The following is an 18,663-nucleotide window of genomic DNA, read 5'->3' on the forward strand; positions in this document are numbered from 1 at the left end:
AATTATATATATATTTTTTAATAAAAATTTAAATGAGTTAGATTCAAAAACTCATTACGGTAGGATATGCTTTCAGATACAGATAGATATAATTCGCCTACAAATAAGGTACTCATACCAGAAATAGGACTCAAACTCACGAGCTTGTGAGTTATTAATGACCAAATCTTGTCAGCAAAAAAAATTATATTCTTTAGTCATCATCTTAAAACTCATGCTCTTCGGTCAAATTTACGTTTGTCTTCTATTCTGTCATTTGTGACCTTTCCTTCGGATGACGAACGGAATTAATAGCACTCAGGTTATCCAATCTTCAGCGAGGACCAAATGAGGGACGAGGCTTCCCCTTTGCCATCACAATTATAAGGCAACCAACCAGTGTGCTGAAGAAGAGGGATCCAGGTTGCCTGGTCCGGACGAACCCATACACCCCCTTAGAGTGATTAGAACAAGGTCAGTGACTGTGAGCCCCTTATTTGACAAGTCCTCAGAGATTGATCAGTGTATCATGATTTTATATCACCAGTCAGTCATGTTGATGGGCCATGCATACCTCATCACCTCGGTTTATCATGAAGATGACATCTCCAGGGGTCTCCTTACCATGCCTATTATGAGAATGGGTGCAGCCACCTCTAGGGATGCAATGTCTGAAGTTCCACTGAACCTTTTAGAAAATTCCCCATGGCTGAGCAACTTTAAACGGTTATAATGACATATGGATACATTAAAAAGTTGTTCCCGAACAAGCACACCAGATGTTGCGACTGCCCAACACGGTCCCAGAACTTCATTTGACCCACTAATTATCTGCTCAGCACCATTTCCCTCAACAGCCTGAAAGCATCATTATGACCCCCACATCATAAGTGATCATTTTCTTCATGTTATCATGCCTAAAATGATAATCCGTTTGAAGGGGAAAAAAACAAAGCAACAAAGGAAGGAAAGCACGCGCCTGCGCATGGTCTGGAAAATGACACATAAGAGGATAAAACTAATGACCTACAGCAGGTGACAAACCACATAGGTTTGTCCTCCAGCACATTCGTTTTCAGAATCTTGGAGAAGGGTAGAAGCTAAGGCATTCAGAAGCGACGATCTTTTAGTAGACTGGTGGTGCAGCATCTGGTTACAGGCAAGAATTTCCATCAGCAAGTTCTAACCGAATCTTCTTTGGGATTGGATATTTTCTAGCTTTTTTTTTTTTTTGGGGGGGGTGTTCTGATCATAATTTTATTCAACAAGGTTTCTTGTCTGAGGTCCAGATGGGTACTTTTGAGATAATCTCTGTGTGTGTGTCAGTGTGTGTGTGTGTTAGGAAGGCTCATGGTTCTCCGCCTGAAAAAAAGAGAAGAAAGGGAAAAAAAATTGATGTAAATGAATATCAGCTCTTAAATCTAAATCACATGAAACAAAGACTAAATATGCTGCTCTTAGCATGCATACTGGCATATTCATCCCTAGTTAATCTTGACAAAAGCTTCTAGTAAAATAGGTCTGGAAAGAACCTCAAGCAGCATAAAATTGTGTTGGAATAGAACTTTTGAAGTTCTGGATTTCTCCTAGTCATCTTGACAAACAACTATCTTTATGTGAAAAAGTCCAAGTATTTCGACAAATATCAAATTGGGGGGGGGGGGGGGGATCTTCAAGCATGATAGTTATCAGGTTTTTCAATCTATAAGGGATTAAGTGTGAAATATCCATGTGTTAGGGAACCTGATAACAAACACCTAAAAGAACTTCATCTAATCATGTTCTCTTAAATATAACCCACAAGTTTAAAATTAGCATTGCGTAGTTCGTAAACTTAAACTACTTAAGCTTTACTGAACCGCCATAATTTGTTGCTGCTTTCCCATCATGTGTGTAAATTTTTTGGTTTGAGTCCTTGCCTGGACGAGGGTTCTCCTCAGGCTTAATTATGAGAAGGGTGACTAATTGTCCTTCCAGTTGATCTCTTCAATGTTTTCCTCCCGTGTGGCCCGACGTGTGCCAGCTTCAACAATGTATCTTCTTTCCTTTCCTGAAAAAGAAATTTACACAAAGTAAAATTTCTATGGTGTCTAAGATCAACATACGTATAGTGTTAGACTGTTAAAAACTGTATCATACCCAGTGGTGAGGCATAAGCCCCCATATTGATCCTCTGAATTCCCTACATTCAAACTAAAATTTAATACTTCAGAGGATTCTATCTTCTTGTGAGACCCATGCACAAATAGAGAGAAGACCTATTGAAGCAAAACCATATATTTCCAGTAACATAAAAATATTGACAAAGATCCAAACAAAAAGGTAGTAAGGAACTATAACAACATGAAGACATAACTATATGGTATTGAACCGATAGGCAAAACTCACTAAAGCTCTCTCAGCTCAAAACTCATAAATATTAGTTTATCAGAAAAGGGGTAGAGATAATCACTAACCAAGTAATTATGTATAGGAAACAAAAATAAGTACATCAAAACTAACGACTCTTGCTAAATTACTCCAGAATGTTTAATTTACAAATTACAATTGTGCCAAATAATATGATGGTTTTAAGTGACAAAATAATTAGTATCTTTATCTTCTCATCCTTCTTTACTATGACTATAGGATACAGGGCAGAGATTTAACACTGCAATGCTTAACTTGACAGCTGCAGTGTGAATACCTCTCCAGGATGACGAGTATTCAGAGCATGAACATCAAGCTTATAGTTATGCTGTGGAAGTAACTATGATTCATCAGAAGAGCGTGCCTCAATGTTCTGAACAACCAAAAGAGAACAATAGTAATTAGAAAAAATAAATGAATAAAGAAAATTGCTAGACACTAGACAGTATGAATTAACCAAATAAATGTCTAACAAACATCAGTGACACATTCAGCAAAACTTCTCCAACATGTTAACTCACGACATTTATCATGATAACCCTCACTAATTGATGGAAACTTAAGTATCATGAGATGCTTAAGTTCCACAGAGTATTCAATTGGATCGGTTCTCCTACCTTAACACCTTTCGAGTAGGGTTCCCTATCTCACTTGAGAGTACCCATCAATCGACATCAAAGGGAGTTGCCACATATTTGTTACAGAGAGAGAGAGAGATGCAAATAAAATGCAATGACACAGATGGAGACTAAGGCTGAGGTAAGGCGTGGAAGGAAAGGGTGGCATGTAACAATAGAGGTTAATGAAATATGCATAGAGAATAAGTATTCTTAGGGGAAAAAGCAATTCAGTTTGAATGGAGCACCATGATGATATTTGACAATGGGGCAAGTTCAAGGCCAAAAGAAATGGCACACTAGCCAAAATTAATCACACGTGTTTTATGTGCATGGGTTAATTGCTTTCTTACAACAAGATTTACAGGGTTTGAAGGAAAGAGGAGGCTAATGCACTGGCAATGTGCAATTTATGCAGTTTAATGATGTAATTGATTGGAGAGGAATTCTTGAGTCCTCAGTGATGTTTCTACGACTTTGAAGATGATCTTCATGTCATCAGTTTGATATTCTGCTTTTCTATAAGGGTGCTTGATAGAGTACCCAACGTGCAGTGAATTGGTGGAATTGAATTAATCTGATTTTATTTTATTTTAATGGGTTTAATAGTGGTTAGTTTAGTGCCGCAGCAAGTAGGGTTTGTTAGGATTATTTACTGAGTCAAAGTATTTTATTTTAAATGTTTTTATTAAACATGTTCAAGTCTGTATTTTCCCAAGTCATGTGTTAATGGGCATATATTTTAGGGAGTCATGGTTATTTTGTTGTCTATAAATATTGAGGCTCAATACATGTAAATCTCATCCACAAATATAATCAGTATTTGTTTTACGAGTAGAGATTCTTCCAAGGTTTTATCAGTTATGAGTTAAGATTCTTACTCATTCTAATGAAGATTTTCCTTCATCTTTATTAATTTGTGACATTAGGCTCTGATCTCATAATTTTATAATGATTTTTCTTCCTTATTTTGCTCTACCAAATTTGGATCCTATCAGTGCTACAACAGATTCACAAAGAGATTGGACTGCTTTGCAGCATAATGCATATTTAATTTGAAGTCCTACGCTTTACTGTTTGTCACTGTCTTTGAATTCCAATTTGGAGGATATCTTATCCTCTAATCGACTCAATGTTAATGAACCTAAGGAGTGCTTATGAGGGGAGAAAGAGAGACAATTGGGGTAGGAAGCCACCCCCAAAAGAGATAAAGAGCTGGAGGTAGGGTATTCCCTGTAACTAGTCACATGATGCGTGAGGGGGATGTTTTGACAAGGAGGGGCTGTTGAGGGTACTAAATTAGGCGTGGACTATGTGTTGGAAGGGCAGGAAGGAGGCTGCTTCTTAGTAAAGAGGCTGTAACCTCTTAAATGCTAAAGGTCTCTTCTATATTTTCTGCTATTTTCTCATCTCAGCACAGTGTTTTCACTGTAATCTGCCATATTCAATATTTCCATAGCCAATTCTCTGTTGTACTGAAGTATTGCAGTTCTGTTTCATTATAATACAAGGATTTGCCACAGTTCCATCCTCTGAATTTGTACTTCTTAATCAAATTTTATTCTATGATAAAAATGGACAGACCTCATTTTTTCTACTCCATTGTTCTGCACCAGGTCTACCGGCAAATGCATAGAATGAAAAATGCCGCAAATCCACAGTTTCAAAGTTCTCGGAATGCTGCAGAAGACAACAAATAGAGAAAAGTATCATATTTCTCCACATTGCATAGACAGAGACGTTATACCTACCTGATACGGGTTTTTAAGTAGAAAGAGAAATTCTTAATGAGCAAAACAGAAAAACACAAGAAAATATGTGATGAAATATGGGATTTATCGGTATTTTAGTATTTTTCATTATTAGAATTAGTTGTTAGTATTATTTTCATTTCATTATTATTCTAGTACAAGTAACTTCAGAGTCTGCATTAGATGAGACTAGCCTTGAATATTGAATGAGATTGCAATTACTTTTCTGTCAGGGTTTTCTCTCTTCTATTTCCTATTTTCTCTGGTCTCTTCCTTCCCTAATCCCGTCCCCGTTACTTCTTGTTGTTTTACATCAATAGGCAATAGATCCCCTGCTGTTAGTATGCCAACCTGATAATGAGAGAAAACTCGCACAGTTTTGCATGCTCAAGCCATATGTGTATACCTCCTTTTCAGTAGCACTTCCTTGAAGCTGATCTGCATATTTTGCTCCCATTCCCAATTCTTCAAGAGGATCCATATAATATCTGAAAGTGGCATAACAATCTGCTTAGAAAGCAATGGAAAGAAGTCATACTGAAAGTTAGATTCACTAACCGAGACAGTAAATTATAAACAAATGAAATGAAGATTGAAAGGCAATGCTAATTGGTTTATTTCTGACTCAAAATACCGAAATAAAGAAAGTTTGGTCAAAATGGAAAATAATCAAACGGTACCTAACTTTTCTGCAGGATTTTGTCTGAACTAGTTTGAATTTTGATTCCAAAACTAATCAGAAAAAAAAAAAGATTTTTCCGAGTGTGATTAGGGAACTCATAAGATATTAAAACCAGCTCCAGCGTGCATACCTGTCAGATTTTTGAAGTCTGGCTAAAGTGAAAACAGAAACTTGTGTAATTAAAAATTAGCAAGAAATCCACATTGGCATCATACTTGATCAACCGATTTTTTCAGGAAGTCCCTATCCAGCATCACTGTGAGTAAATAGCGTAAAATTAGCACGCAACAATAAACAGTTGTTAACTTCAGAAAAGATAAAACTTTTAACTCCGATACTTAATGTAAGACCTAGTTGACTAATTTAAATGGATAAAGAAAATTAATGTTAATTATTTGTAATAAATGGGTGTTGTCTTTTTTAGAATACTCTTGTTAATATATGTATTAGCTAAAACTATTATTTTATTAAATCTTTAACATGCACAACTACTACAAGGACTACTTTGAAAAAAATAAATAAATATAAAAGATAAAGTAAATTGGAATCTTATATTTATGATCAAATTAAAAGTCAAACTAACTCTTATATTAAGGACATGATGTAGTATCTTTGCTAATCAAGTATATTGGCTAGAACTACTATTATTACAAGAACTGTATTGAAAAAATAGAAAAATATGAGAGACAAAGTGGATTGAGATTTTATATTTAGGATCAAAATAAAAGTCAAACGAACTCTTATATTAAAAACCGGAAGAAGGATATAATAAGGGCACGTACATGGCAAATAAATATAATCTAAGTAAAAAAAAAAAGAAAAAGAAAAAAAGGACAATGAAATATGCATGTGGCTTCATTTCCATCCTCCCACCAACAATGACCAATCCTGTGTCCCCATGCTGCAGGGTATAATTGCATATAGAAATTGCGGACATTAAAGTATTAATTTTTTTCCTAACTAATTTTCTAATTAATTAAGCAAATTCTTCTCATGAGCAACTATTACTTGGGGGTAATTTGAACAACTTATGAGAAATAATTATTGTGGAATAACTTTCTTAAATTAGGCCAAAAAAAAAAAAGTAGAACTTATAGAGGCAAGGGGAGGGAGGAGTCATTGTGAGCGGTGTGCAGTGGTGGTGCTGGCGAGAGGTGAAGGACGTTGGTTGGCAAACTTGCAATGAAACAAATTTCATAGAAGCTGCTATTTAGACCAGCTGCTGGATTGGTCGGGGCATCGGCTTAAGCTTTGATGTTCTGAGGCCATCCTGTTTGAAGAGAAACGGTAAAATTAAACACATAATTTTAACAAGCCAATAAATAATTCAATGTGAACAAATACGTATTCATTTCAGGATGTGGAGGTCAGGGCGCGCCGGTTGACACGTGTAAAAGCCAGTGAGATTAGGAACGCAGTAAATGGGCTTCCGAGAAAGTTTTGGGTGCTGAGGCCCAAGCTTCTCATGGGGATCGCGGCCTCAACCCACCCAGGGCATTTTGGAAAACGCAAGCAAAGAGTATAACATTATTAAATTAAAATTCTTGACACTATTAAATTCAATTCTTGTTCACCAGCATTTTTCATCTATCCCTTACGTTTTAGGTGAGTCTATTCCTCGTATATTATATTTATATGAGAATGAAGACTAATTTTTGGCACAATTAAAACGTTATTTAATTTAGGGAATAAACTCAAGAAAAACAAAGATTAACTTTCTACTCCTCCGGTCCTTATTATAAGACCCAATTTGACTTTTTATTTGGTCCTAATTATAAGACCCAATCCATTTTCTCTCTTATATTTATGCATTTTTTTCCAAGATAATCCTTCTAATAATGATAGTTTTAGCCAATATACTTAATTAGCAAGAATATTTTAGGAATAACAACACTTATTTATTATAAATAACCAACTTAACTTACTTCCTTAATCTCCTCAAATAAGTCAATTGGGTCTTATAATTAGGACCGGAGGAGTATCTCACAAGTCTCTTGCCGCGCAAATATGTTGATATCATATTTGCACTAATAACTGGATACTCATGATCGTGTCAATTTTTAAAAAGGGACAGGAAATTATAATTTGAATAATCTCCATGTATAGGTTCAAACATATAGAGAAAGGATGACACGTAAGAATTAAATTGTCCCCTTATTTTCTCTCAATGCCCATCTCCATGCATGATCCTGAGCGTTGATTTGATGTAATGAATGAAGGAAAAATGATTATCTGGATCAAAATACTTCCAGGTTTTGTTCACATGAATTTCACGCCCATGAAATTACCCAGAAGAATCATAATACAAAAGAAAATGAGTGATAGTAAGCAGTGGCAAATTCTACAATGTCTTTATTATATTATGCTCTGGGATTGAATTGACGGCTCACAAGGAGGCCTATGGTAAAGCTCACATGTTATCAACATTTCCCTTCTAGTATTTATTATATGCGGATTTATATGATATAAAGTGTGCAGGCTGACACTCAATAAATACAGCTGAGAAAGGAGCGAGGGAGCTTAAAAAGCGGAGAATGGGAGGCAGTAGAAGGGGCAGATGCACGCACGGGATGACATGCAAGTATATATTGATGGAACGCAGATATGGATAGATACAGAGAATGGAGTATTATTAGACATAATAATGGAGAGGAGAGAATTGAGGAGAGAGTGGTTGAAGGTGAATTATTACTTATGGGGTGGATGTGACGCTGTGCCTAACGTAGCCGCCCCAATTATACACGAAAACTCCAGCCCCTCTGGTGTGTGTGCGTGTGCGCTGTACAGTAGTGTGTGAGGAGTGGTCATTAGAGGGGTCGAACAGTAAGGGGCAGCTTTCTGCTCATCTTGACGGTGGGGAAGTAGAGGATGTGGTCAGGGTGGGCATGCCAGGTGTAGGTGGTGACCAGATGGTGCAGAAATATGGACAGCTCCAGCCTCGACACTTCCAGCCCCGGGCACAGCCTCTGCCCTCCTCCGAACGGACTGTACCACCCCTTCTTGCTGTTCCCGCCGCTCCCTTCCATTCTCTGCTCCTATATAAAACACACACACACACGCTTCATCGCCACTTTAATTATAGTACATATATCATCTGGCAGCCTGCCTAGCTCTTGTTACTTACATACCTCCCATCTCCAGGGATTGAATTCCAAGGGCTTTTCATAGATCGTCCCGTCCATGTGAACCGACATTAGGGATGCCACCACACAATTCCCCTTTGGGATTATGTACCCTGATGAATTAATATCAACAATTCAACACCCACTTCACAGTTCACACACACACACTTGCCTTCAATTAACCTTGCTATATACATATATGTATGTACATGACTCACCTTTAATTTCTACATCTTTGGTTGCTCTTCTCCAGATGGCATTCACTATATTGGCCAGCCTCAGAGTTTCGCTAATCACCTTATTATGATGGGAATGGGATCCATTATTCATAGGCACAATCATTGAGTGCATATCGAAAAACATGCGTGTTTAACTCTAGAGAGAGACTCACATGCTGGGTGAATGGCAGCGACATGTAATCTGTCCACTCGTAATCATCACCGCCATCTGTCTTCTGCCTCTTTAGTTGCATGTTTTCCTCCTGCCAATCCACACAAGTCAGGGTGTGAAATGTGAATTCATTATTACTCCCAACTTGGATCGAAAAAGTACCGAAGGCAATGAATGATGAACAATAATGGATGGCATCGCAAATTGCCAAAACACATGTTGCGTAAATATGGGAATGTACTTCCTGTACTGACGCTGGAAATGAAGTGCACAGCATTTTCCAGCTTTCATTGTCGATTAAAGCGACTCGTGCGCCCACTAGTACCTCTCACCTCCTCTCTACTGTCACACCACTTCTTGTTTTTATGATTCACGGCCGCTTGTCTTCCAGTTTTTTTGCCACCACTCACTCAGAAACGAAAACAGCCAACAACTAGTCGGCAGCAAAATGACAGCAACAACTTACAACGCAAGCAGTGAAAAAAAAACAAGAAGAGAGAGAGAAGGGAACTTGAATATTAAAATAAGAACAAATGGACACCTCGACTCACTGGCAGATATCAAGGAATGGATTCATAGTGCATATAAAAATTATGAAAGGATCCATATGCATCAGTGCGGGCGTGCTTTTATATATAAAAGGGATAAAATTGTTTCGAACAAAACAAATAACGAGTTCTCGGTCAACTACATAAAATATAGAGGATGCGGCATATTAATTATTAGTTGATGGACGGTATCTAATATAGATTTCATTATGGATACCCTGACATAATGTGATTGATCTTCTTTTTTCTTTTTTTTTGGTTTGGGGGGCCAACAGCATAAGAATACTGGTAATAATTAATCGGAATTGGAAGAAAAGAAAAAGAAAAGGGGGGGGGGGGAATAGTAGGACAAGGGGTGAAGTTGATCGCATGGGCCTAAGTGTCAGCCGTTGAAGACAAAATCGTACGGGTAATAAGCACCCAAAGCCATACCTCTCCGGCCCCTTCACTCCCAATAAAAAGTCAAACACTTCATCCCATCCCTTCTGGGCCTGCCCTCCCGTCTCTTCCATATTCATCGTAAACCCGACAACGGAAAACCAACCCCCCGACAAAACAATTTCTTCGTTAAAAATAAACGTTTTCCTAAATCATTTTTATGGACTTCATTTGTAATCATAAAAATCTGATGATAGATGCAGCCGTCTTTATGCTTAGGGGTTATTATGTGCGGTGGGCGTAATTCAATACTCCCTCGTCGCTAATTATAAGGTTTTTTTTAATGGATTTTTTTTATAAGGTTTTTTTTGAATTTATCTAAACATTTAATGCATTGTTACTTATTTTATCTCTAATAAATTTCATATATTACATTCTTTCTCTATTTATCTTATTATTATTCTTTTACATTTATTAGGGGTATATTTTAAAAAAAATTTACCCATATTAATTACTTTTAATTAATTTTAACTGTTTTCTTAAAAACGACGAAATAGTAGTTGTCATGAAGATATTATTCATTGGGAAAAAAAAAAAAAAGAGGTGAAATGGAGGAGGAAGGAACGTACCCGCAAGGAGGAGAGTGCGCGAGGAGAGTCGGAGAGAAATTTGACGGCCATGGTCATAGCCGTTGGGAGGGTCTCCTCACCGGGGATCATCATCTCTATGATATTGCCGCTGATTGCTTCCACCGATAGCCCATTGTCCCCTAAGAGCACGTCCACCGCGTCTCTCGCTGCTCCCTTCTCCTCCGTCGCCGTCTTCCTCTCCTCCACTATCTTCCTCACCGTCTTCATCATTCTCTCCTTCGCCTGCATCCACGCCCCATGCCCACATGATTATTATTATTACTATCTCCGATTTTAATTATAAGTGTTAGTTGACAGGAGATTAAAAAAAAAGTTAAATTAGTTATTTATAATAAATAGATGTTTTATTTTTTAAAATATCTTTCCTAATCAAGTATATTATTTAAAACTAAAATTATTAGAAGGTCTATTTTAGAAAAAATTAAATAAATATAAGAAACAAAATATATTGAAATTTTATATTTAGAATCAAAATAAAATTCAAACAATATATTTATATTAAGGATGGGAGGAAGTATTATCATTATTTCTGTCAACACATCGTCATCATCACAGTACACCTTCCACACAATTTAATTACCTTCAAAGATTTATACAGTCTTGTTCCTGGGAACTTGATGGGCATGCATATCAAGCCTTTTATGAATTCTTCGAAGTCTCTCTTCAACGCCTCCAATTCTTCTCCCGGACCAATGCTCATCAGAACTCTCACCAGAATTGTAAAAGTAATCTGCCACCCACGTAAGTATCATTCAACTAATTAAATCTTCCCCTTCATTCGCGTAATCCTCATCATATATATAAATGTCATACTCTAAATAATATAGTTATTACGTTATTTATTTATAACCTATAGTAGCATATAATTTGCAATTAAAATGAGAGATGGGGAGCGAGAAATAATTAGAGAGAGAGAGAGACCTTTTTGACTTCATCTTGAACGTAAATGAATGGGTGGTGATTCCAAGAAGCTAAGCAGTGGGTGACAGAGCGTTGGATGTCAGCGGCGATTCGAGATTTGAGAAGAGGGGATCGGAGGAATCCAGCAATGAGGGAATGCAGCTTCCTGTGAAGGTTGCCATTCATCTGCAGAATGGAGTGTTGTCCCATCAGCTCCCTAATGGACTTGGGATACGCCGGCACGAACACGTTTCCCTGGTTCTGCAATATCATATTGTTCACCTCCGCGTCCGCCGACACTATCACCTCACTTCCCAATATGTTCGTCTTGAACACCCTCCCATACCTGCAATATATATATATATATAGTCACATGTATACACTATCACTTTATAGATATACACGCAAAGCTTCTCTCGGTCTCTCTCTATGAACGCCATCGTTAATTAATGCAAGAGCAAGACCAAACGAAAAGTGGCTCCTGTCACTGTGGTATATAGTCACAGTCTGCAGAAGCCACCAGAGTTGCCAAGCCTAAGGTCTGCCCGGCCACTGCACAAGCAGCCTTTTCTCTGCTTTTACTCCCTTCCCCCCTAACTGCAACAACCATGTACTCCCTATTTATTGAATCACGAGCCTGCTTGTTCAATGCTTCTAGCAAGCATATCATTGTTCGGATTAATGCTGCTATTTAATAATCTCCCTCTCCCTTTGATCATTTCAACTGCGTTTTGCCCTCCGAGGCCGGCCTTTATTTTATTAGTTACACCCACCACAAGTGATCATAATTATGGCAAATTCACTCCTGCCTAATAATAGCAGCATATTCCTATATTTCAATCAGAGCTGTAATTCTTTCGTGCTTTCCAAATTTATTTTGATTTTGTGAAGACTTTTTTCAAAATTTATAAAAATTAAGATTCATTCCCAGCTACACTATATGTTAATTTTAAAATACAGGTAAAAGACTAAGAACCCCAACCCATGCATGACTCGCCTGTTCGTTTTTTTATCCTACATATCCTTAGCCTAATAAATTAACGGAGTTGACTTCTGCAATTATTGACAAATGTTTTATCTTAAAAAAATAAAAAAAAAGAAGAGGAGGAAAGCAGGGCCTGCTTCCTGAGCAAGATGAACAAGCACATATATTATATATATCGTAAGTCCTTTTTAAAAAAGAAAGGATACGAAATCGAATATCATATGGTGAGATATGATGATAAAAAATGGACATAAAGTAAAGGACCACGAAGTTTGGTTGACATCGAAACATGCAGGTGCATATTGTCCAGGAAAAAATATGTGATAAATTGGTGGTCCAAAAACATGCAGGTGCGGCCTAATGTTTAGAGATAAAACGAAAGGGGAGAATTGTGGAGGAAAGGAAGTTGTGATGGGGTGACGGGGGATGAGTTACGGACCACGAGGACAAAAGTGCGCCGGAAATGTAAGACGGCCGAAAGAAAAGGGAGGAGGGAGGAAGCAGAATTGGGAAAAGAGGAGGAGTGAGGAATGACAAGGAAAGCGGCATGCAAATGAAAGGGGAAAGTAAAGAGAGGGAGGGAGGGAGAAGAACGTACAGGGAGGAGCGGCGGTCCATGAAGGAGAGGGGGCCGGAGGTGTAGGCGGAGGCGAGGAAATGGAGAGTCTCGCCGAGGAGAGGCCAGCCAGAGGTGCCGGGCGGAGACATGGTTGAGCGGGAGGCCTTGGGAGGCAGCCTGAGGAGGCAGAAGAGGAGCATGGCAGCAAACAGGGGAGGGATCAGCCATTGTATGGCGTAGGAGGGCAGGGTAAGGGTCCAAGAAAGCAGCATGATGTGCTGGGGATGGAAGAGGGAGAGGATGCAAATGTAGGCCTCAATGTCCCCACCCTCCTCCCCCCTATTTATTTCTCTCCCTCGTTTTCTCTCCTAATTACTATTCACCCTCCCCAGTTTTAACAAATCCAACTAATTCCCCATCGATCCCAACATCTTTTCGTTTCTTTCGTTTCTGTCCCCACAACCGCACTGTTTCCCTTTCTCAAGTTGAACATTCGGGATTTCGGGTTGGCCCAAATTTTGGGGCGAGGGGGGTTGGGATTGAAACATTCGGTTCATCCCTTAACCGTATCGAGTAGGGGGAAGCGTGGAAACCCAAAAAATATTCGTATCATTCTTTTTAAACTAGAGAGCACTTACTAACAACATGAAATCCCATGAACAGTTATATAACACGCTATTTCATTCTTTTTATTCACTTTCTTCATGTAAGTTCTATTATGAGTTTTTATGCTATAAATATATTTATTTTTAAAATTAAAAAATTCAAAGGAAATTAAAAAATAAAATGAGACATCACTGTCCCATCTCGGCTATATCCTGTTCCGAATAAAACATATGTTTCTGGAGATAAACCTTTTCACCATTTCATTGACATCATTAATTTAAGCCAAATAAATCCTGTTTGCCATTGTCGCATAAATACATCAAACTAAAAATTGGCCAAATCAACATCATGAATCACTCCTGGCTGCACACACCAGCAAACATTTCTTTTATGGGAAAATACAAATAAAAACTTTCTAATATGTAAAATTGTGATTTGGGACCTGGAATTTGAAAAATAGCAAATAAGGACCGGGTCTCACTTTTACAAATATGAAATGTGGGTGAAATGTCTGAGATACCTCTCAACCAAATTGTAATTTGGTCTACTGAAACTATCATTCGCTAAAATGAACTTGTCATTTTTCATAATCAACTCGTTATTTAGCATACCTTCAATCAAGTTATGATTTGATCTACTGAAATTGTCATTCGTTAAAGTGAACTTGTCATTTCCCATAGTTAACTTGTCATTTGGCTAAGAGGTATTTCAGGCATTTCACTACAATTTTATATTTGCAAAAGTGAGATCAGGTCCTTATTTGCTATTTTTCAAATTGAGAGTCCCAAATCACAATTTTATATATTGGAGAGCCTTTATTTGTAATTTTTCCTTCTTTTATTGCTCTACCTTCTTCTTTGCTTTGTATATTTGAAAAGCGAAAATTCTGTAACGAGATATTCCTTTATTTTTATATTCATTTTTCATGTTATCAACATATAATAGAATAAATAGGAAACATTTGACAGACTCGGATTTTATTTCAAAAGTTAAATTTAATTATTAGAGGCAGCAAAAACATAAAACACCTCTTTAAATGAGTACGTCTCTATATCTCATTCTCACACGTTACTTAATTTAGTTAAAACACACTATATGAATACATTACAATTTAACCTTTTTTTTTTTAAAGTGCTTCTCATACTATGTATATTACTAACTCTTGTGTTGAAATTTGAATTTTTTTTTTTTACCAGCGTGTTGAAATTTGAATTTACTTTTAAATATGAGATATCAATTTACTTTGTCTCATATCTTTTTCTAAAATATCCCTATAAAAAAATAATTTAGAAAGACCGATATACATTTATAACAAATAACCAATTTAATTAATTTTTTAATATATTTGAATTAATTATCTAATTCTTAATAAACCCGGGTGGTTCTACGTTTTAGGCCTGCCAAATCATAATCATAATTATTTTTAAATGTTGATGGATAAATGGAGCTAATATAAAATTAAAAGAGTATAGTGCCAACCAAAACACGGAGATGTGGCAAGAGATTTTTTTTTTTTGGTGAAAAAAATTTAAGTAAATTGAATCTGAGAACTCATCAAGACCAAGGCAATAAGGCAAGAGATTTAATGCAAAGAAGAAAAGTACTCCTTTTCCGGCGTTGAAAATAAGAAATAATTAAGGTTAACTAGTTGGTACTAGAAATTAAAAAAATTGGGTAAATTGATTGTTTGCGACCTCCTTTTCTTGAAGGTTAACTCTTTAAAAATAACATTTAAATAACTTAAATTTTATTTGGATCGTTAAATTTGTCAAATTTTTTATTAAGCTACATGACTTGAAGAGGAATTTTAAAATTTTATGGAATACTCATTAGAAACTAAAAGGGAAATTTAAATTAACATGTTTCATTTCGCAATTAACATGTTTTATATGTAAATTAACAGCTTCATGTCTCCATATTACATTTGCAGTAAGCTTTTGAATAAAAATTGATCGCAATACAACCTTAACAGTCAATGAGTTCAATAACAAGTTTTAGTTCTAAAATAACATATTTATATCTTTAAAATACACTTGAAATAAGTCTATAAATAAAACTTGTGATTACAATACAACCTTAAAAATTAACATGTTTCATTTCATAGTTAACACGTTTGATAACTGAATTCACAACTTTATATCTCCATAACACATTTACAATAAATCTGTAAAGAAAATTTGATCACAAAACAACTTTAAAAATTAACATGTTTTGTTTCTCAGGTAACATATTTAAATTTTAAATTAAAAATTTCCTGTCTCCGTAACACACTTATAGCAGATTTTTGAATAAAACTTGATCATAATACAATTTTAAAATTGATATGTTCCTTTTCATAATTAACATAATTCAATTCTAATGAAAACCTAAATGAGAAAAATCCCATTACCCACAATTCATACTAAGAAAAATGAAGAACTAAGATACCATGATGAAATTATTAGGATAAGGGAGGAGGATTTAATATAAAAACTAATATATTGTTGTCTCCTTGATCAATTTTTTGATTTTTCAATGGTAGATGCTAAGTTTTCCTCACTCTTCACAACGTGGGAATGATGAGATATCTTCATCTCTTTAGGTTTCTAATGAATGGGACATTAAGGATTATTTAATAAAATTTTAAATTTCTCTTTAGGTTATATAATTTGGTTAGGGTTTTAATAAATTCAACAACCCAAATTAAAATTTAAGTTATTTAAATGTCTTTTTAAAAAAATTTGTCTTTTTTAAAATATCTGTATTCAATGTGAAAGACAGGCGAAATGAAATTAATGAAAATATAAAATGAATGAGATAAACTGGATCAACCCCCGGTTATGAGTTAGGAGTAATTAATAAACCTAGGCGGCGAAATTAGCTAGGGATGGCCACCTTTTATTATCTCCCAGCAATCACGTGGTGCTTTACTGCTTGGACATCCAGGACACAAATCCTTGTACCAAGTCTTTTCTTTCTTTCTTTCCTTTTTCATTCTAAAAATATATATTGATTTTTTTGACTAAATAACAGGCATTTTTCCAGTAAAGACAATCATATTTGAGTGGATACTATATGTGGGTATATTTTTTAATAGGAATTTAAATCTCAGTTTGTTATGTTATAAAAGACTAATCCCTTCCGTTAGACTTAATATTAATTATATTATTCCTTTTCTTTCTAACTCTACATGAGCCAAAGCCAGAGACTAATACAAAATTGCCAAAAAAAAAATGTTTCCTTGTAAAAATAAAAATTGTACCTTCATTTGGAGCCTTTGACATTATTGATATACAGGCTGGTATGAAAATTAATGCAGGAAATTCAGACTCGAATTGTGACCCCAGAGGAAAATCAATATGACCCATTTTGCTTTTAAAAAATAAGAAAAAATATATTTATATCTTGACACATAGTTTTCTTAGAAAAATATGTGGTGTAAAAATTATATTATGAAAAAAAGTTATTGAATTTTATAAGTTATCCAGTCGACATCAAACATTAATTCAGGTATACATCATCGTTCATGTATATCAAGCATTTTCACCATCATTACGGAGTGGAACATATTTTCACAATCATTTTGGCATCTCAACCGATGTATGAAGTTATATCTACATTTTTCATAAGCAATAAAAAGCCTTCTCTATATCAACATATCACTTAGTTTATCCGTTCAATATATATGAATACATAGTATATTTTATATCAAGTCACAATATTTATGAGCCATAACTCATAACAATGATTGAATTTTTCAACCTTCATGTAGAATATAAGAAAATGTGCCTTATTCATTCAAATCATGCATGGTACTGGTGCATATTGATTCACCTTGTTAAATCATTTCATTAAAATTAGCTGCGAAAACTATTTTTTATTTATAGAATATACATATTCAAAATAGGTATACAAAAAAAATTTAATTTAAATTTACTTGAACATCCTTAGCTAACCCCCCATACATAAAAAGTACTCCTCCGGTCCTAAATATAATACCCTTATACTAGTGTGTATAAGGGTCTTATATTTAGAATTAGAGGAGTATATCAATTTCGGTGAAAATAAAGTTGTTTTTTTAAAAAAATATATTTGTGTGCATGTCTAAACGGGCGCATTATGTTCTTATCTTATCCATTTCAAACGTTCTGCCAACAATTTCCTGGTTTTACTATCTCATCTAATAAACTTTCCTTTGCCATCAATCTAAACCATGTTTTGTCCCATCATATACTTATAAAGTACGCTTACTATTAGCTATTATTGCTGTGAACTAAGGATACATGCGTCAAGTCATGCTAAATGTAAATGCCATATCTTCAATGCATTGTGATTAATATTACATTGTTGCTACAGTCTTTTTCAAAAGAATATTAACATTACTTACATAAAAATATAAAAAAAGTCATGTATATTCTACAGTACACACAGGCGTCATATATACACTAAATATTTGCTGTAAGGGTGATGAATATGCATGTGTGTGTTATATCCTTTACTGCTTATATTAAGTACGTATTCATGAAATTTATGCAAATATGGATATCCTCATGGCATGAGATTGTATATAATATAATTAGTCTCGATCTCAATATATTCCTCTGATTCTTAATATAAGATCTAATTATTAAGTTGATTTTGGTTCTAAATATAAGACTTATTTTTCACATTTATCAATTTTCTTTAAATTACCCCTATGGATACTCCCTCAACCATAATTAAGTAGAAGAAGGAGGGAGGATATTAATGAAGATGATTATGGTGTTTTAGGAAAAATATATTATATTTCTTATAATTAACTGACTTATCTAACTTCTTTAATCTAATCAAATTAGTTAAATAGGTCCTATATTAATGACCGGAGGAGTATAATACTCCTTTGGTCATTAATATAAGACCCAATTCTTGAGTTGGTTTTGGTCCTAAATATAAGACCCATTTCTCATATTTATCAATTTTCTCTAAATTACCCCTATAGATACTCCCTCAACCATAATTAAGTAAAAGAAAGAGGGGGTATTAAGAAAGATTATCATGGTGTTTTAGGAAAAATGTGTCAATTTTCTTATAATTAACTAACTTACCTTACTTCCTTAATCTAATCAAAT

General features: G+C 35.3%; 2 protein-coding genes and 1 long non-coding RNA gene across 5 annotated transcripts; all 3 read right to left on the bottom strand.

Annotated features, from left to right (window-relative positions):
- Positions 1 to 467: 467 nt before the first annotated feature.
- Positions 468 to 1,053, bottom strand: LOC114761966 (uncharacterized). Its single transcript, XM_028951408.1, has 2 exons — positions 1,010 to 1,053; positions 468 to 837 (listed from the first exon to the last, which is right to left on the bottom strand). Exons 1-2 carry the CDS (start codon positions 1,046 to 1,048, stop codon positions 571 to 573), a joined length of 306 nt encoding a protein of 101 aa, XP_028807241.1. The 5' UTR covers positions 1,049 to 1,053; the 3' UTR covers positions 468 to 570.
- Positions 1,054 to 1,910: 857 nt separating this feature from the next.
- Positions 1,911 to 4,677, bottom strand: LOC114761964 (uncharacterized). The gene is made up of 4 exons (XR_003742207.1): positions 4,590 to 4,677; positions 2,666 to 2,761; positions 2,119 to 2,172; positions 1,911 to 2,029 (listed from the first exon to the last, which is right to left on the bottom strand). It is a non-coding gene; the product is annotated as an uncharacterized LOC114761964 (long non-coding RNA).
- Positions 4,678 to 7,495: 2,818 nt separating this feature from the next.
- LOC114761967 (3-epi-6-deoxocathasterone 23-monooxygenase CYP90C1) lies at positions 7,496 to 13,289 on the bottom strand. Of its 3 annotated transcripts, none has more exons than XM_028951411.1 (9): positions 13,010 to 13,289; positions 11,448 to 11,772; positions 11,107 to 11,256; positions 10,506 to 10,748; positions 8,952 to 9,041; positions 8,779 to 8,857; positions 8,567 to 8,673; positions 8,235 to 8,473; positions 7,496 to 8,205 (listed from the first exon to the last, which is right to left on the bottom strand). In XM_028951411.1, the coding sequence occupies exons 1-8, from the start codon at positions 13,240 to 13,242 to the stop codon at positions 8,246 to 8,248; spliced, it is 1,455 nt and encodes a 484-aa protein (XP_028807244.1). In that variant the 5' UTR covers positions 13,243 to 13,289; the 3' UTR covers positions 7,496 to 8,205; positions 8,235 to 8,245. The 3 variants fall into 3 exon arrangements, with proteins under 3 accessions (XP_028807244.1, XP_028807243.1, XP_028807242.1); XM_028951410.1 differs by having other exon boundaries at positions 7,496 to 8,200; positions 8,230 to 8,473; XM_028951409.1 differs by having other exon boundaries at positions 7,496 to 8,473.
- Between the last annotated feature and the right edge of the window lie 5,374 nt (positions 13,290 to 18,663).

This window comes from Neltuma alba, unplaced genomic scaffold, assembly GCF_004799145.2.
Source record: "Neltuma alba isolate B1F8T4 unplaced genomic scaffold, ASM479914v2 tig00011156_pilon, whole genome shotgun sequence".
Classification (NCBI taxonomy): domain Eukaryota; kingdom Viridiplantae; phylum Streptophyta; class Magnoliopsida; order Fabales; family Fabaceae; genus Neltuma; species Neltuma alba.

Bases quoted from the DNA above. Each gene is read 5' to 3' on its own strand.
- LOC114761967 (XM_028951411.1), bottom strand. From the start codon at position 13,242: ATGCTGCTTTCTTGGACCCTTACCCTGCCCTCCTACGCCATACAATGG. The intron at 9,042-10,505 runs GTACGTTCCTTC...GTGGATTGGCAG, and splicing joins GCGCACTCTCCTCCTTGCGG to GAGGAAAACATGCAACTAAA. The intron at 8,474-8,566 runs GTATGTAAGTAA...TGTTTTATATAG, and splicing joins TCAATCCCTGGAGATGGGAG to GAGCAGAGAATGGAAGGGAG.
- LOC114761966 (XM_028951408.1), bottom strand. From the start codon at position 1,048: ATGTGCTGGAGGACAAACCTATGTGGTTTGTCACCTGCT. The intron at 838-1,009 runs GTAGGTCATTAG...TGATGCTTTCAG, and splicing joins TATGTGGTTTGTCACCTGCT to GCTGTTGAGGGAAATGGTGC.